Genomic DNA, 17,738 nt, shown 5'->3' with positions numbered 1-17,738 from the left:
CCTACTTGGTCCAATCAACTCATGGCTATAGGAGGGGGTGCGGAGAGAGAGAGAGAGAGAGAGAGAGAGAGAGAGAGATGTGAGAGGGGGAGGGTTGGAGGAGCAGATGGGCACTTCTCCTGTGTGCTCTGATAGGGAATTGTACCGGGTACATCCACATGCAGGGCCAATGCTCTACCACTGAGCTAACCGGCCAGGGCTTTATTTCTTTATCTTAAGAAACCTTCATTAGCTTCTTAATACCTATAGAATAAAGTTTGAAGAGCTTGACATTCAAGGTCTACTTGATACTACTTTTTTTTTTTTTTTTTTTTTACAGAGACAGAGAGAGAATCAGAGTGAGGGATAGACAGGGACAGACAGGAACGGAGAGATGAGAAGTATCAATCATTAGTTTTTCGTTGCGCATTGTGACACCTTAGTTGTTCATTGATTGCTCATATGTGTCTTGACCGTGGGCCTTCAGCAGACGGAGTAACCCCTTGCTTGAGCCAGCAACCTTGGGTCCAAGCTGGTGAATTTTTGCTCAAACCAGATGAGCCCACGCTCAAGCTGGTGACCTAGGGGTCTCGAACCTGGGTCTTCTGCATCCCAGTCCGACGCTCTATCCACTGCACCACTGTCTGGTCAGGCTTGATACTACTTTTTATTAGAAGAATCAGAGTTAGATGTCCCTTCTCTTTGTTCCCAAGACTTAAGTTTTGCTTCCATTGTTGCATATATACAAATTGTCTTATTTCTCAGACCCAGACTGTTTCAATTACTGTTGCATCTCTAAGTCCTAGTATTGTATTTGAAACATAGTTATTAGTCTGAATATTTATTAGAAACATAGATAAGTACTGGTGCTTGAAATAGTTGTTCAGTGTATATCCTCATTGGTTGTCAGTCTCTCATCAGAGAAAACACTTTTCAGAGGCTGTCTTATTCATCATTTTACTTTTAGCCTTTAGTGTTTTAACTGGTATGTAAGGGACATTCAGTAAATATTTGCTTATTGCTAGGCATCTTCATATATTTATTTTAATTGATCATCGATCTGAAAATGTCCTTCTTTGCTTCTGCCCATTAAAATTCAACTCAAGCTTCCAGGCCTAACTCAAATGCCACAGAAATTGTTCTGTGAAGTTATTTATTTATTTTTATGTTGGATCTTAAGAGGATCCTTGATTGGGCTTCAGTAAATCTGTGAATCTTCTGAAATTCTGATTTTCAAAATTCCATGATCTAAAACAGTGGTAGTCAACCATGTCCCTACTGCCCACTGGTGGGCGTTCCAGCTTTCATGGTGGGCGGTAGTGGAGCAATCAAAGTATAAATAAAAAGATAGATTGAACTATAGTAAGTTGTTTTATAAAGATTTATTCTGCCAAACTTAGCGAAAATCCGACATAAAGTACTTGGTAAGTAATTATTATTATATGCTTTAACTTGCTGTAACTCTGCTTTATCAATTTTATAAAGTAAAATTACTTCACTACTTTCTAAATCACCATTACTGTGGAACTGGTGGGCAGTTAGAAAATTTTACTACTAACAGAGATACAAAAGTGGGCGGTTGGTATAAAAACTTTGACTACCCCTGATCTAAAAGGTGGAAGCTTGGGTTCTATAAGATTAAATGAAATAATGAGATTAAATGAAATAATGATTGGAAAGCACATAGTTAGGTACTTAATAAATATTTTCATTTCATTTTGTTTCCATTAAAAACAATTGTTGGTTGATTGATTTTAGAGAGAGTGAGCAAGAGAGAGAAACATCAATTTGTTGTTCTAGTTCTTTACCCACTCATTGGTTGATTCTGTATGTGCCCTGAATGGGAATTGAACCTGCAGACTTGTATGGGGGCAGTGATTAACTAACTGAGCTACCAGGCCAGGGCCACATTTTATTTCTATAACATTGTTTTATCCATTCCTAGTTATATAGTAGGTTCTGAATAAACACTTGCTGAATGATGGATGAATGAATCAATATTTTAGCACTTCTGTCTTTCTATACCCGTTTTGTATATTTTATTTCTACTTTTAAGTTGTAAATTATTGAAGGTAGGAACTGTATCATTTTATTTACCATAATGTATAGTCAAAGGCTTTGCTCATTGTAGGTGCTAAGTAATTATTTATTGAATGAAGAAAAAATTCAAATTATTTTGAATTTGGGTGATCTGACTAATAATTGGTACTGTGATAGAAATAGGCAAATAAAGGAAATCAGACTTTTCTTTTTTCTTTCATTTTTCCGAAGCTGGAAACGGGGAGGCAGTCAGACAGACTCCCGCATGCGCCCGACCGGGATCCACCGGGCATGCCCACCAGGAGACGATGCTCTGCCCCTCTGGGGCCTCGCTCTGTTGCATCCAGAGCCACTCTAGCGCCTGAGGCAGAGGCCACAGAGCCATCCTCAGCGCCCGGGCCATCTTTGCTCCAATGGAGCCTTGGCTGCGGGAGGGGAAGAGAGAGACAGAGAGGAAGGAGAGGGGGAGGGGTGGAGAAGCAGATGGGCACTTCTCCTGTGTGCCCTGGCCGGGAATCGAACCCGGGTCCCCCGCACGCCAGGCCGACGCTCTACCGCTGAGCCAACCGGCCAGGGCTGATTCTTTTCTTGACCACATATTCCACATTCACCCCATCAGGTCTGGTGGGTGCTACATTCAGATGCATGAGACTTTTCTCACTAGCCCCATCACTACCCTGATCTTAGCCTTTATTATCTTTCATCTGGATTACTGCAAATCTCCTGGTTCTATTCTGATTCCCTACCCCCACCCCACCTCCTGTGACCTCGTCCTCCCTCCTCTATCTTCCATGGTATTTTGCACATAGCAAGATCAGTCAGTATCACCCTGTAAAAGCTTAAACCAGTTTGCCAACCCCCCCCCCCCCACTGAAAACCCCATAGTGGCTTTTCATCACAATTTAGATCAGAATCCAAAGTGCTTGCTTTACCCTCTAAGATTCTACATAATCTGCCTTTTCAAAGGCATTTAAGATCTGTGTTCTCAAACCTCATTTCCTTCCACTGTTCTTCATTGAGCTCTGTTCACATTGGTTGCCTTGATGGGTTCCAAATACATTAAGTACCTTCCTTCCTAAGGATATTTTAAAAATTATTATGTGAAGACTTCTACACTTGTTAGTTTTCTCTTCCTGAGATGTCTTTTCCCATATATATATATATATATATATATATATATATATATATATATATATATATGGCTGGTTTCCTCATTTTATTCATGTTTCTGTTCAGGTACCACCTCTTCAAAGAGGCTGTCCTTTACCAGGCCTTTTTAAAAAACAGGTTTAGTCATTCTCTTTTCCTCTTTTTTTTATTTAAATTTTTTTTTTTACAGAGACAGAGAGAGCATCAGAGTGAGGGATAGACAGGGACAGACAGACAGGAATGGAGAGATGAGAAGTATCAATCATTAGTTTTTGTTGCGTATTGTGACACTTTAGTTGTTCATTGATTGCTTTCTCATATGTGTCTTGACTGTGGGCCTTCAGCAGACCGGGTAACCCCCCTTTTTTTTTTTTTTTGCATTTTTCTGAAGCTGGAAACGGGGAGGCAGTCAGACAGACTCCAGCATGCGCCCGACCGGGATCCACCCGGCATGCCCACCAGGGGGCGATGCTCTGCCCATCTGGGGTGTCGCTCTGTTGCATCCAGAGCCATTCTAGCGCCTGAGGCAGAGGCCAGAGAGCCATCCTCAGCACCCGGGCCATCTTTGCTCTAATGGAGCCGTGGCTGCGGGAGGGGTGAGACAGAGAGGAAGGAGAGAGAGAGGGGTGGAGAAGCAGATGGGCGCTTCTCCTGTGTGCCCTGGCCGGGAATTGAACCTGGGACTCCTACACGCCAGGCCGATGCTCTACCACTGAGCCAACCGGCCAGGGCTGGGTAACCCCTTGATGGAGTCAGCAACCTTGGGTTCGAGCTGGTTAGCTTTTGCTCAAACCAGATGAGCTGCACTCAAGCTGGCGACCTCGGTGTCTCGAACCTGGGTCCTCGACATCCCAATCCGACGCTCCATCTACTGCGCCACCGCCTGGTCAGGCCCTTTTCCTCTTTTTATTTACCTGTTAGTGTCACATATTTGTTGTTTATTGTCATTCTTCCACATTAGAGATATGGTTCATGAGAGGAGGAATTTGGGTTTACTTTTTTCACTGCTATCTCTTTAGTTTCTAGAATTGTATATAAGGGTTCGAAATATACTGCTCACAAAAATTAGGGGGTATTTAAAAATGAATATGAGTCTGACCAGGCGGTGGCGCAGTGGATAGAGCATCGGACTGGGATGCGGAAGGACCCAGGTTTGAGACCCCAGGATAGCCAGTTTGAGCATGGGCTCATCTGGCTTGAGCAAAAAAGCTCACTAGCATGGACCCAAGGTCACTGGCTCAAGCGGGGGGTTACTTAGTCTGCTGAAGGCTCACGGTCATGGCACATATATGGAGAAAGCAATCAATGAACAACTAAGGTGTCGCAACGAAAAACTAATGATTGATGCTTCTCATCTCTCTCTGTTCCTGTCTGTCTGTCCCTATCTATCCCTCTATCTGACTCTCTCTCTGTCCCTGTAAAAAAAAAAAAAAAAAAAAAAAAAAGAAGAGGCCCTGGCTGGTTGGCTCAGCAGTAGAGCGTCGGCCTGGCGTGCGGGGGACCCGGGTTTGATTCCCGGCCAGGGCACATAGGAGAAGCGCCCATTTGCTTCTCCACCCCCCCCCTTCCTCTCTGTCTCTCTCTTCCCCTCCCGCAGCCAAGGCTCCATTGGAGCAAAGATGGCCCGGGCGCTGGGGATGGCTCCTTGGCCTCTGCCCCAGGCGCTAGAGTGGCTCTGGTCGTGGCAGAGTGACGCCCCGGAGGGGCAGAGCATCGCCCCCTGATGGGCAGAGCATCGCCCCTGGTGAGCGTGCCAGGTGGATCCCAGTCGGGCGCATGCGGGAGTCTGTCTGACTGTCTCTGCCCGTTTCCAGCTTCAGAAAAATACAAAAAAAAAAAAAAAAAAAATGAATATGAAGCGATTAAAAAAAAAGGGGCATTTGATTTTTTTTTTTTTTTATTAAACAAGAACCTCAGAAAAGGAAACAAGTCAAAGAAAGTTGATTATGCACGTGAGATGCAAAACCAACTTTTGTTTCATTGGTGAAAATGCACTGTACAACAGGCTGAAAGTACTGGAGTATCTGCACGTTCCCTGATCACCTAATTTTTGTGAGCATACTTCTGAGTGAATGTAAAACTGAGTAAGATTCAGTCATTTTTTGACTTCAGATTCCAACTTTGTGATCTGAGCCAAGTTACTTAAGTTTTCTAAGCATCAGTTATCCTATACATATGTAATAGACATATATAGTATTAATACCAATTTTATAGGATATTGTGAGGATTTAATAAATGAATTTATGTAAAATACTTATTATAAAGCCTGATACCAAGAAGTGCTCAATAATGGTTATGAGGTAAATATGTTAAAGGTAAATGCACAGAATGTGTTAAAATAGAGTTCAATTTGTTTAGTGTTCTCATTTGCTTTTAGAAAGAAATATGATAGGCCCTGGCCAGTTGGCTCAGTGGTAGAGTGTTGGCCCGGCATGTGGAAGTCCTGGGTTCAATTCTGGGTCAGGGCTCATAGGAGAAGCGACTATCTGCTTGTCCACCTCTCCCCCTTTTCTCTCTCTCTTCCCCTCCAGCAGCCATGGCTTGATTGGTTCCAGTGAGTTGGCCCAGCTGTTGAGGATAGCTTCTAGTGGAGCTAAAGCTCCAGGTGCTAAAAATAGCTTGGTTGCAGAGCAATGCCCCAAGATTGGCAGAGCATTACCCCTGGTAGGGGGTTTACTGGTGGATTCAGGTTGGGGCACATGTGAGAGTCTGTCTCTTCCCCTCCCACACTTAGAAAGAAAAAAAGAAAGGCCTGACCAGGCAGTGGCGCAGTGGATAGAGCGTTGGACTGGGCTGCAGAGGACCCAGGTTTGAGACCCCGAGGTTGCCAGCTTGAGTGCGAGCTCATCTGGCTTTAACAAAAAAGCTTGCCAGTCTGGACCCAAGGTCTCTGGCTCGAGCAAGGGGTTACTCGGTCTGCTGAAGGCCCACAGTTAAGGCACATATGAGAAAGCAATCAATGAACAACTAAGGTGTTGCAACTTGCAACAAAAAACTAATGATTGATACTTCTCATCTCTCTCCGTTCTTGTTTGTCTGTCCCTATCTATCCCTCTCTCTAACTCTCTCTCTGTCCCTGTAAAAAAAAAAAAAAAAAGAGCCTGACTTGTGGTGGTGCAATGGATAAAGCGTCGACCTGGAATGCTGAGGTCATTGTTTCAAAACCCTGGGATTACCTGGTCAAGGCACATATGGGAGTTGATGCTTCCTGCTCCTCCCCTCTTCTCTCTCTCTCTCTCTCTCTCTCTCTCTCTCTCTCTCTCCTCCTTCTCTCTAAAATGAATAAAGTCTTAAAAAAAAAGAAAAAAGAGAAAGAAATATAATAGAAAAAGATATGTCTTGACTTTTGGTTTGTTGATGTTATCAAACTGTTCTTTTTTATATATTTTATTTCTTTTCTGAGAGTTTTTTTATTTGAGTTAAGCATGTGTGTCTTTGCTCCTTACATTATTTTTTATGTACGTTTTATACCCTTTTTGTCTCTTATTTCCTGTGATACTGCCAGATTGTGTGTTTAGTTGATTTTTTGCTATAACATTTTGATCCTTTTGTGAATCTCATTTCCTTTTGTGAATGCCTGTTAGATATATATTTTTTGCTTGCTGTGGGGATTACATGTAACATCCTAAATTTGTAAAAATTAATTTGAATTTGAGCCAACTTCAATTGAATACAAAAACTCTGCTCCTGTATAGCTCTTTCTCCAGCCTGTTTATGTTGTTGTCAGAAACTATTGAATACATTGTGTGCCCCAAAGCATAGATTTATAATTTTTTGTGCAAATCATATAGAAAATAAAAAGTGGAGTTACAAATCAAAAATACAATAATACTGCCTTTTATATTTTCCCATGTAGTTACTTTTTCTGGAGATCTTTATATCTTCATATGGCTTCAAGTTTTTGCATTGTGTTTTCATTTTAATCTGAAGGACTTCTTTTTGGGCGGCTATAGTGGTAATGCAGTCCCTCAGCTTTTGTTTATCAGAGACTGTCTTAATTTCTCCTTTGGTTTTAGAAGGACAGTCTTGCTAGATATGGAATTCTAAGTTTACATTTTTTCTTTTCTTTTACTAAGAGCTTTTCAATCATATTTATTTGTATATATTATGATTGCCAAACATTAATATTGCAAACTCACAAGTGCTATTTTTAAAGCTCAGTGGAATAGAAAATTAAACACTTTTAACCTATACAGACCTTAATAACTTTTGCCTAAAGCAGCTATTCACACAAAAAATACACAAAAAATGTCATCTAATGATTGCAAGCATACTTTGTGAATTGTTCTTTAAAAGTACTTTTCCCCTAAATTGTTTACACATTCCCTAATTTATTTTATTTTAAAAAATATTTTATTTACTGATTTTACAGGATGCGGGGGGGGGGGGGCGGCAAGAAGTATAAATTCATAGTTGCCTCACTTTAAATTGTTCATTGCTTGCTTGTTGTAGGTGCTTGACCGGGCAAGCCCAGGGTTTTGAACTGGTGACCTTAGTGTTCCAGGTCAGTGCTCTATCCACTGCCACCACAGGCCAGGCACATGTTCCCTAATTTAATATGACCACTTCCACCAAGTGAAAGTGCTAAAAGTAAATCTCAATTTTATAATATTTGTCAAGAAGATATAGTGAAAGAGATTTAAGTGCTTTAAAGTATACTGTTGGTTTTCTAAAAGAGCTTAATATAAAATGAGACAAATATAAAAAAAATTCACCTGACCTGTGGTGGCGCAGTGGATAAAGCATCTACCTGGAACGCTGAGGTCGCCGGTTCAAAACCCTGGGCTTGCCTGACCTGTGGTGGCGCAGTGGATAAAAGCGTAGACCTGGAATACTGAGGTCGCCGGTTCAAAACCCTGGGCTTGCCCGGTCAAGGCAATATGGGAGTTGAAGCTTCCTGTTCCTCCTCCCCCTTCTCTCTCTCTTTCTCTCTCTCTCTCTCCCCCTCTCTCTAAAAAATGAAAAACAACAACAACAATAACAACAAAACCCTGGGCTTGCCTGGTCAAGGCACATATGGGAGTTGATGCTTCCTGCTCCTCCTTCCCCCTGCTCCCTCTCTCTCTCTCTCTCTCCTCTCTAAAAATTAATATAAGAAAAAATTAAATATTAAAAAAATATATAAAAAAATAAAAAAAATCACAACATTAAGCCTCACATTATGTGAAATAATACATTGCAAATTATAGTTTAGCATCCTTTTTCTTCAGAAGATTTAGAAAAAAGAGATAGGAAACTTTTATTTGGAAGATCTCATAGTGAAGCTAAGTTTTAGAGGGTTTGCCTTACGGTTTAGCTCACCAAGCAAATGGCGACACATGTAATACTAGGAAGAAGCTTATCAGGTAAGGCAAAAATTTAAAAACCTAAATTGAGCCTGACCAGGTGGTGGCGCAGTGGATAAAGCATTGGACTGGGATGCAGAGGACCCAGGTTCGAAACCCCAAGGTTGCTGGCTTGAGCGTGGGCTCATCTGGCTTGAGCGTGGCCTCACCAGCTTGAGTGTGGGGTTGCTGGCTTGAGTGTGGTATAATAGACATGACCCCATAGTTGCTGGCTTGAGTCCAAAGGTGGCTGACTTGAAGCCCAAGGCCGCTGGCTTGAGTCTAAAGATAGCTGACTTGAGCAAGGAGTCACTCGCTCTGTTTTAGTCGCCTATCCACTGCTCCACTGTCTGGTCAGACTTACTTATTCTTATCTTTAGAATTTCTATTTGTTCCCTTTTTATAATTCTGTCTTTTTGTTGATGTTCTTATTTTGTTTATGCATTTTCTTTGATTTTCTTTCATCTTTTTTATTCATGTTTTTCTTGATAGAGTTGAGCATATTTAAGAGAGTGGATTTAAACTTTGCTACCACCTGACTAGGCGGTGGTGCAGTGGATAGAGCGTCAGACTGGGACGCGAAGGACCCAGGTTCAAAACCCTGAGGTCATCAGCTTGAGCACGGGCTCATCTGGTTTGAGCAAGGCGCACCAGCTTGAGCCCAAGGTCGCTGGCTTGAGCAAAGGGTCACTCGATCTGCTGTAGCCCCCCTGTCAAGGCATATATTAGAAAACAGTCAATGAACAACTAAGATACCACAACGAAGAATTGATGCCTCTCATCTCTCTCCCTTCCTGCCTGTCTGTCTCTCTGTCTCTCTCTGTCTCTGTCACAAAAATAAAAACAAACAAAAAAACCCAAAAAAACTTTGCTACCAAGTTCAATGTTGTGTTTTCTCAGGATAGTTCTTTTTTAGGTTTTTAAAAAAAATTATTAATTTTAGAGAGAGGAGAGAGAGAGTGAGGGGGAGAAGAATCATCAATTCATAATATACTGCTCACAAATGAATATGAAGCAATAAAATATCCCCTAATTTTTGTGAGCAGTATAGTTGCTTCTCATATGTGCTTTGATGGGGCAAGCCCAGGGTTTTAACCGGTGACCTCAGCATTCCAGGTTGTTGTCTTATTCACTGCACCACCACAGGTTGGGCATCTAAGGAATGATTTCTGTTAATTTATTTGATTCTTTGAATGGGCCATACTTTTGTATTTCTTTGTATGTCTTGGGACTTTTCATGTTGAAAAGCGAACATTTGAATATTCCTAACTCTGGAAATCATTTTTTCCCCTTGCACCAGAGTTTGCTGTTTTTTGATTGTTGAAGACTGTAGGTTACTGTGTAGTGAGTTTCCCCAAACATTTTTGCAGAAACCATGTTTTTTGCTGTGTATGGTACTGAAGTCTCTGTTCCTTAGCTTGTGTTTGTGATTTCTATGATCTCTAAGTGCTAAACAAACAAACCTCCTGGTGTTTACAGATTAACTTTGTGCTGGAGCCCGCCTTCACTTAGCGAGTATTGAACCTAGGGATCAGCCTGAGATGAAAGCTTAGTCTTTTCAGGTCTTTTTTGAGTATGCATTTTGCCCTGGGCTTTCAAAAAAATTCCCCTATATACACAGGTGTTTTTGATTGCCATGATTTCCCAAAGTAACTCTCTTCTTTTCCTCCCAGACCTCAGGCAGTCTGTTGCATGTCTCATTTGTAATCTTTTGCCCAGGTGGCTGTGGGTGTAAGGATCACCTTACAGTGTTCTTGAGCAATGCTTGCTGCTTTTCCACCTTGAGCAGATTCTGGTGAAATAGAGGAGTGCTATGTGTCAGTCCTTCAGGTAGTTCCCCAGGCAAGTTAGAACAGAAATAAACAATAATTTGCAAATAAGGTCTGTTTTGCTCCTTCCAGAAGCAGAGACCAGGGTCCCACACTGGGGACACTGGCTGATGTCTTCAAGATTGCCTCCACATCAAGGAGTGGTTAGAGGAAGGGCAAGTAAAAATGTCACAAAGCTTTCCTTCTACTATTTTTAAGTTGACTTCTTGATTCAACATTCTCTTCTCTTGGTTGCTGTAAACCTTTCACCATATTTCAGACTCTGATAAAGGTGGTTTTGACAGTTTCTCCTTTGTTTTCAGTGTTTCAGTGGGGGAATGTTAGCTTGAAGCTGCATACTCCATCATTTTGTTGATGTCACCTCTCATTTGATTTAAATTTTTATTTCTCTAATGATAGTTTAATGTGTTCATGTCATGTTTGCCTTTTTGTGGAAGTGTCTGTTCAATCTTCTGCTAATCTTTTATTAGCTTGTGTATTTTCTTATTATTGAGTTGTGAAAGATCTCTCTGTGTACTGAATGCCAGTCCTTTCTCATGTTTTGCAAATTTTTTCATGTGTGATTTTCTTTTTTAATAGTATTTTTTGAAGAGTAGTAGGTTGGTATTTTCGTTTCGAGAGATAGATAGACAGGAAGGGAGAGAGATGAGAAGCATCAACTCTTGGTTGTGGCACTTTAGTTGTTCATTGATTACTTTCTCATATGTGCCTTGACTGAGAGGCTTCAGCTGATCCAGTGACCTCTTGCTCAAGCCAGCGACCTTGGGCTAAAGCCAGCGACCTTAGGATCATGTTGATGATTCCTTGCGCAAGCTGGCGACCCAGAGCTCAAGCTGGTGAGCCTATGGCCAAGTTAGATGAGTTCGTGCTCAAACTGGCAAACCTGGGGTTTCAAACCTGGGACCTCAGCATCCCAGGTCAATGCTGTATCCACTGCACCACCACCGGTCAGCGTAGAATTTTTTTTTTTACCTATTGAATTACCACAATCCCGACCTGGAATACTGAGGTTATCGGTTCGAAACCCATGGCTTGCCTGGTGAAGGCACATACGGGAGTTGATGCTTCCTGCTCCTCCCCCCTTCTCTCTCTTTGTTTCTCTACAAATGAATAAATAAAATCTGCCTGACCGGGCGATGGCGCAGTGGATAGAGCGTTGGACTGGGATGCAGAGGACCCGGGTTTGTGACCCCGAGGTCGCCAGCTTGAGTGCGGGCTCATCTGGTTTGAGGAAAAGCCCACTAGCTTGAACCCAAGGTCTCTGGCTCCAGCAGGGGTTTACTCAGTCTGCTGAAGGCCCGTGGTCAAGGCACATATGAGAAGGCAATTGATGAACAACTAAGGTGTTGCAACGTGCAATGAAAAACTAATGATTGATGCTTCTCATCTCTCTCGGTTCCTGTCTGTCTGTCCCTGTCTATCCCTCTCTTTGACTCATTGTCTCTATAAATAAATAAATAAATAAAAATTAAAAAATAAATAAAATCTAAAATAAAAAAAAGTAATTACCACTTATATGGGGTAAGATAATTCCTAATGAAAGTTAACGCAGGTTTTTAGTGTGGTAGACAAGTTTATAGTGTGTAAACTCCTGTTTTCTGCTGTGAATTCTTTGCCTACTTTGAATCAGATCCTTAATGGCACAGTATAGTATAGGCAGAGCACTAGCCTTAAAATGGGTAGAGTTAGCCTGAGGTTTGATTTGTCAATGTGTAGGAGAGAGATGGTTCTGAACCAAGAGAGGGAGGACTGTGAAGATGCCCACGGCAATAGGCAAAATAGGTACAATTTAGCGCTCTGGAAGAAAAGAAAAAGCAGAAGTCTTTTAGAGTTGGAAGGGGCATGTAGAGATTGTGTAGCAAGGCAGTTTTCAACCTTTTAAAATTTTATTTGACAATTGAAATGTACATTGCATACAGTATTGTTTCAATAGATAAATACAGGTTATGTCTAATTTCTGGCATGCTCCCTGTAATTCTGCCTTTAAAACTCTCACTTAAGAAAGAATAATACTGCAGTGCAAGTGAATTGACTTTATTATTGTGTTTATGAAGAATCTGCTTTCATTTAATTAAGAAACTGGTTGCAAATTTGAGTATTTTATTAAAAAAAAAAAAAATTGGCCCTGGCCGGTAGTTCAGTGTTGGCCTGGCATGTGGACATTCTAGGTTCGATTCCTGGTCAGGGCACACAGGAGAGTTGACCATTTGCTTCCTTCTCACTCCCCTTCTCTCTTCCCCTCTTGTAGTTCTAGAGGTTGACCAGGGGCACCTAAGCCTCAGGAACTAAAAATAAGTACTCAAACATCAGCCCCAGACAGGGGTTGCTTGGTGGATCCTGGTCAGTGCACATGTGGGAATCTGTCTCACTATATTTGCTCCTCTCACTTAAAAAAAAGTTATTGAATTGATTGTGTTGACATTGATTAATAAAATTATATAGGTTTTAGGTGTACAATTCTGTTATACATCGTCTGTATATTGCATTGTGTGTTCATCACTCCAAGTTAAGTCTCCTTCCCATTATCATCTATTCCCCATTCTATCTTGAGTACTTTATTATCAATTTAAAATAACTTATGACACAGCCCCCACAATTGATCAACATACCTCTGTACTGAAGGCATCATATTGAAAGTTTTTGATCTAGTCCGGCAGTTCTCAAATATCAGTGTGCTTGAGAATCAACTGGCGGGCTGTTAAAACACAAGAGTGCTGGTCTTCTCTCCCAGAATTTCTGACTTAGTAGCTCTGCGGTGGGGCCTAAAAATTAGCTCTCTAACAAGTTCACAAGTTAGGCTGTTGCTGCTGTACTGGGGACCACATTTTGAGAATTGACTGCTTTACGCCAACTTTCACCTTTTTCAGTATTTCTATTGGCACAGTCCATTCCTTTTTATGGTGGCCTATTCACTGTTAGGCAGTTCTTCCTTCTAACCCTTCTGTTTTTTTCATCCAGTAGTTATAATTCTGGCCTCTAATGGAGGATTACTCTTATAATGTAGAAGATAGCCTTCATGTAATTGAAGAGAGTTATTTATGTCTTCTTTGTTTTCTTTCTGTTTTTACTTTTTCTTTCTGGAGGGATCTAGAGTAGTGACTGGATGGGATCACAGGGACTTTCTGGGGTGCTTGGTTATGTCTTTTTTTTTAAAGCTTAAATTTTTTCTTTAGCGAGAGACAGAAGGACAGACAGGGATGGACATACAGGGAGAGAGATGAGAAGCATCAACTCATAGTTGCAGTACTTTAGTTGTTCATTGATTGCTTTCTCATATGTACTTTGATCAGGGGGCTCCAGCTGAGCCAGTGACCTCTTGCTCAAGCCAGTGACCTTTGGGCTTAAATTGGTGAGCCTGCACTTAAGCGGGATGATCTGTGCTCAAGGTAGCGACGTGGGGGTTTCGAACCTGGGTTCTCAGAGTCCCAGGCTGGCGCTCTACCCACTGCGCCACCTCCTGGTCAGGCAACCATAAATTTTTTTGTTAAATGTATTGATTTTAGAGAGAGTGGAAGGGGGAGAGAGGGAGAGAGACAAACAAGTTGTTGTTCCACTTATTTATGCTTTCATTGGTTGATTCCTTTAAAAAAATTTTTTTTTTTATTCAGTGAGAAGCAGGGAGGCAGACATATACTCCCACATGCACCTGATTGGGATCCACCCAGCAAGCCCACTAGGGGGCATTGGCTGATTCTTGTATGTGCCCTGATGGGGAATCAACCCAGAATCTTGGTGTATCAGCAGGACACTTTAACCAACTCAAGGGATGGAACCTTCCCTCTCTGAATTACCTTTTTTTAGGTTATTACTTCAGCTAGGTATTTTCCAAGGCCTTCCCACTTTCCTCTACCCAAATCTTCTTGCTGGGGATGTTTCCTCTGTGAGTGGCCAGCCCTTTTCGTTGCCCAAACCCTCCTTTCATCCATGGTTTTTCCTTGATGCATAGGTACTATTCCATCCTTGACACACCAGATAGTGGAAATATAGGCTGCTCTCTTGCTGCCTTCTCTTTTTGCATTAACTGCTGCTTCCAATTCTCCGTTCTCCCTGCTCACATCAATTGCTTTAATGATACAATTCCTAAATATCCCCCTTTATCCTTTTATCCATTTACTACCAATTAAAAATATTGATACTCTTCTGTTATTTCTCTTCACCAACTTTATTCTTTTTATGCTTGGCTATTTGTAAATTATATTCTGGATTGCCACCACCAAGCAATATTAGCACTTTCCCATGTTTGTAAACATACCAATTATATGTAGTATATGACCTTAGAGGGCTTTTAAAATTTTTTTTCTCAAGGAGGTAGGCATTTTTCCATTTTTCCCCCCCTGTGGCTTTTATTTTGTTTATTTTATTTATTAATTTATTTTTGAGAGGTGATAGTGAGACAGACTCCCCCATGCATCCTGACTGGGAGCCACCCCGCAGCCTCCTCTGGGCCAGTGCTCATACTGAACTGTGATATTTTTAGCACAATCCTGCTGCTGGCTGCCTGAGGGGAAGAGGGAGAGGTGAAGGGGGAGAGAAGCAGCTGGTCACTTCTGTGTGCCCTTACCTAAGATGTCCATATGCTGGCCCATGCTCTATCAACTGAGTGCTCAGAGCCGGCTTTTATAGGGGGGAGCAGGAAGTATTAACTTGTAGTGGTTATATCTCATATGTGCCTTGACAGGGAAACCTGGGGTTTTGAACTGGCAACCTCAGCGTTCCAGGTCTACGCTTTATCTACTGCACCACCACAGGTCAGGCTCCTCTGTGGCATTTAGTATTGCCATACTACCAGTTACTTGAGTCTGATTTTTCACATGGCTGGTAACATAGATTTCAGTTATTTCTCCTTATGCTTCTTTTTTTGTCTTAATACTTTCTAGATCAGTTTCATGTGCTACTTACTTTGTTTATTGTAGTTTTCATTATTGAAATATAAAAGATACGCCTCATTTGCCTTAGGTTGTTTCAAAATAGTTTCTCATTTAATGCTATTAGGTGAATTTGCTTCAAGAATGCCTGAATCTTGTTATGATGGACACTCTTTACTGAGCGGGAGGAAAAAGTACTGGGATGGAGTAGTAGGATGGGCTAAAGTAGAGGCAAAGAGGAGGCACTGTCAATGTTTCATATTGTCTGTATTTTCTTCATAGTACTTTATACTTTTTCATTGAAAGCATGTATTTAGTTCCTGTTATGGGCATATAAAAAAAGCTATACATTTTATTTTAATATTAATTGAATGTTAGAGGTATTTCTAGCTTTGTATAACAGGTAAAGGAAGGCCTGTTATTTATGATTTTTTAAAAACTAAAAAAGGCTTTTTATTGGATAGAGGTAGAGTTTGAATAAAAGGAGAAAAGTAAATTAATAAACATGACTAGATGTGTACTCATTATGAATAATTCATCTTATCAAATTATCTTATCATCTTGTGAGCCTCCTCCTCCATTTTGTTTGGCATTTTATGATCAATGTCCCACATTCTTTGTAGAATACCCAATAGCTTTTACGAAGAAGTATGTTTCTGTCTATGGTCATACCACCATGAACAGGTCAGATCTTGGTAGCTAAGCAGGGTCGGGCCTAGTTAGTAATTGGATGGGCGAAATATGTTTCTGACTTTATCTATTGAGCAGAAAGTATAAAATGTTGGCACTTTTTTAATATAAAGGTTTTAGACACTTTCAGAAAAAGATGTTAAACACATGTGTTTTTTTTTTCTTTTTGAAGGATGTGGTACCTGGACTTAGTCCCCTGCTCTTCAGGAAGCTCAGTAATCCTGACATATTTTCATCCACTGGAAAAGCTAAACTTCAACGACAGCTTAGTCAGGATGACTGTAAGTTACGGAGAGGAAGCCTGGCCAGTTCTTTGTCAGGTAAATATCTAATTTATTTTAAGAAATGTGGGACTGGCCTGACAAGGCGGTGGCGCAGTGGATAGAGTGTCAACCTGGGACACAGAGGACCCAGGTTAGAAACTCCAAGGTTGTCGGCTTGAGCATGGGGTCGCTGGCTTGAGCATAGGATCACAGACATGACCCTATGGTTGCTGGCTGGAACCCAAAGGTTGCTGGCTTGAGCAAGAGGTCACTGGCTCTGCTGTAGCCCCTTAGTCAAGGCACATATGAGAAAGCAATCAATGAACAACTAAGGTGCCACAACAAAGAATTGATGCTTCTCATCTCTCTCCTTTCCTGTCTGTCTGTCCCTATCTGTCCCTCTCTTTGTCTCTCTTGCTAAAAAAAAAAATAAGAAAAGAAAAGAAAAGAAAAAGAAATGTGAGACTGTACTGTCAATATTTAAAGGTGTATCAACTGAAGTGGCATTTTGACAGCTTCTTCTCTGGTGGTAGTTTTTAATAGAATGCTGTGGCTAAGGCTTTCTCTCTTTACTACATACTTCCTCATGGCATCTCAACACTAACCTCCTGAAACTGCTAGTATTTTTTGGCTGAGCATTATCAGTGGTTATTTCTTTTCAATCTGATTTTTGTTCTCTGCTTCTGTTAACTTCATATTCTTTGCTTTTTAAAATTTTTTTTCTCCCATTTTGAAAACCCATTTTTGTGCCTATATTGTCTTCCTATCTTCTCCATTGAAAAGTTAAGAAATTCAAGGAAAAAACATTATATAAGGAAGTCCTGGTCCAAATAGGAAGCAATTAAAATGTGGCATAATTTTAAGCAATCAATAGAGTACTCTTGCTAAAAATATTAGATCAGTAGAGAAGAAAATATAATCCTACCATACTCCTTGGCCTAAAAGTAGACAGTTTTCAATTTCTTTATACTTTTGTCCCTTTTCAGGGCTATTCCCTTGGCTGTATCTTCTAATTCTTCTATTGAAATTTTTATTTTGAGAGCCATTTCTTGTTTAATTTTTTGTGTAGCATTCTGCTCTTCTTTTAAGGATCTGTTTATCTTCTAATTCTCTATGAGTAAATAGATTCTTTGATTAAAAACTTTTTAAAACATTTTCTTTTGTTTATGAATAAACTCTTTTCCTTTGAGCCCTTAACAACCAGAATTCATTGCTTTGCTCTGTGATGCTATATCCCTTCTATCCTGTGAGGTAGTGGGTGGTGTAATGTGGCACTCTGGTTGTGTTTGACCTTCTGTCTATAGATTTTCAATTAATCTGATTTCATCCTTATCTCTTACTTGATGTCTTTTTTTTTTTTAAAGATTTTATTTATTCAATTTTCAGAGAGGAGAGAGAGAGAGAGAGAGAGAGAGAGAGAGAAAGGGGAGGAGCAGGAAGCATCAACTCCCATATGTGCCTTGACCAGGCAAGGCCCAGGGTTTTGAACAGGCAACCTCTGCGTCCCAGGTCGACGCTTTATCCACTGCGCCATCATAGGTCAGGCTTACTTGATGTCCTTTTAGGTATCTTGCATTTCTGAGTACTGAACTGATCTGA

General features: G+C 40.9%; 1 protein-coding gene across 6 annotated transcripts in view; it reads left to right on the top strand.

The window, feature by feature from the left end:
• The window catches only part of MAST2 (microtubule associated serine/threonine kinase 2), a 214,924-nt gene that overhangs the window by 19,704 nt on the left and 177,482 nt on the right, over positions 1–17,738 (top strand). For all 6 annotated transcript variants that reach the window (XM_066269315.1, XM_066269313.1, XM_066269317.1 and 3 more), the window contains exon 2: positions 16,049–16,196. In XM_066269315.1, coding sequence (XP_066125412.1) covers positions 16,049–16,196 — 148 coding nt within the window. The remainder of the gene's footprint in view (positions 1–16,048; positions 16,197–17,738) is intronic.

Source organism: Saccopteryx bilineata, chromosome 3 (assembly GCF_036850765.1).
Source record: "Saccopteryx bilineata isolate mSacBil1 chromosome 3, mSacBil1_pri_phased_curated, whole genome shotgun sequence".
NCBI classification, from domain to species: domain Eukaryota; kingdom Metazoa; phylum Chordata; class Mammalia; order Chiroptera; family Emballonuridae; genus Saccopteryx; species Saccopteryx bilineata.
Note: the sequence above shows the minus strand (reverse complement) of the source record. Positions and strands in the feature narration are given on the sequence as shown.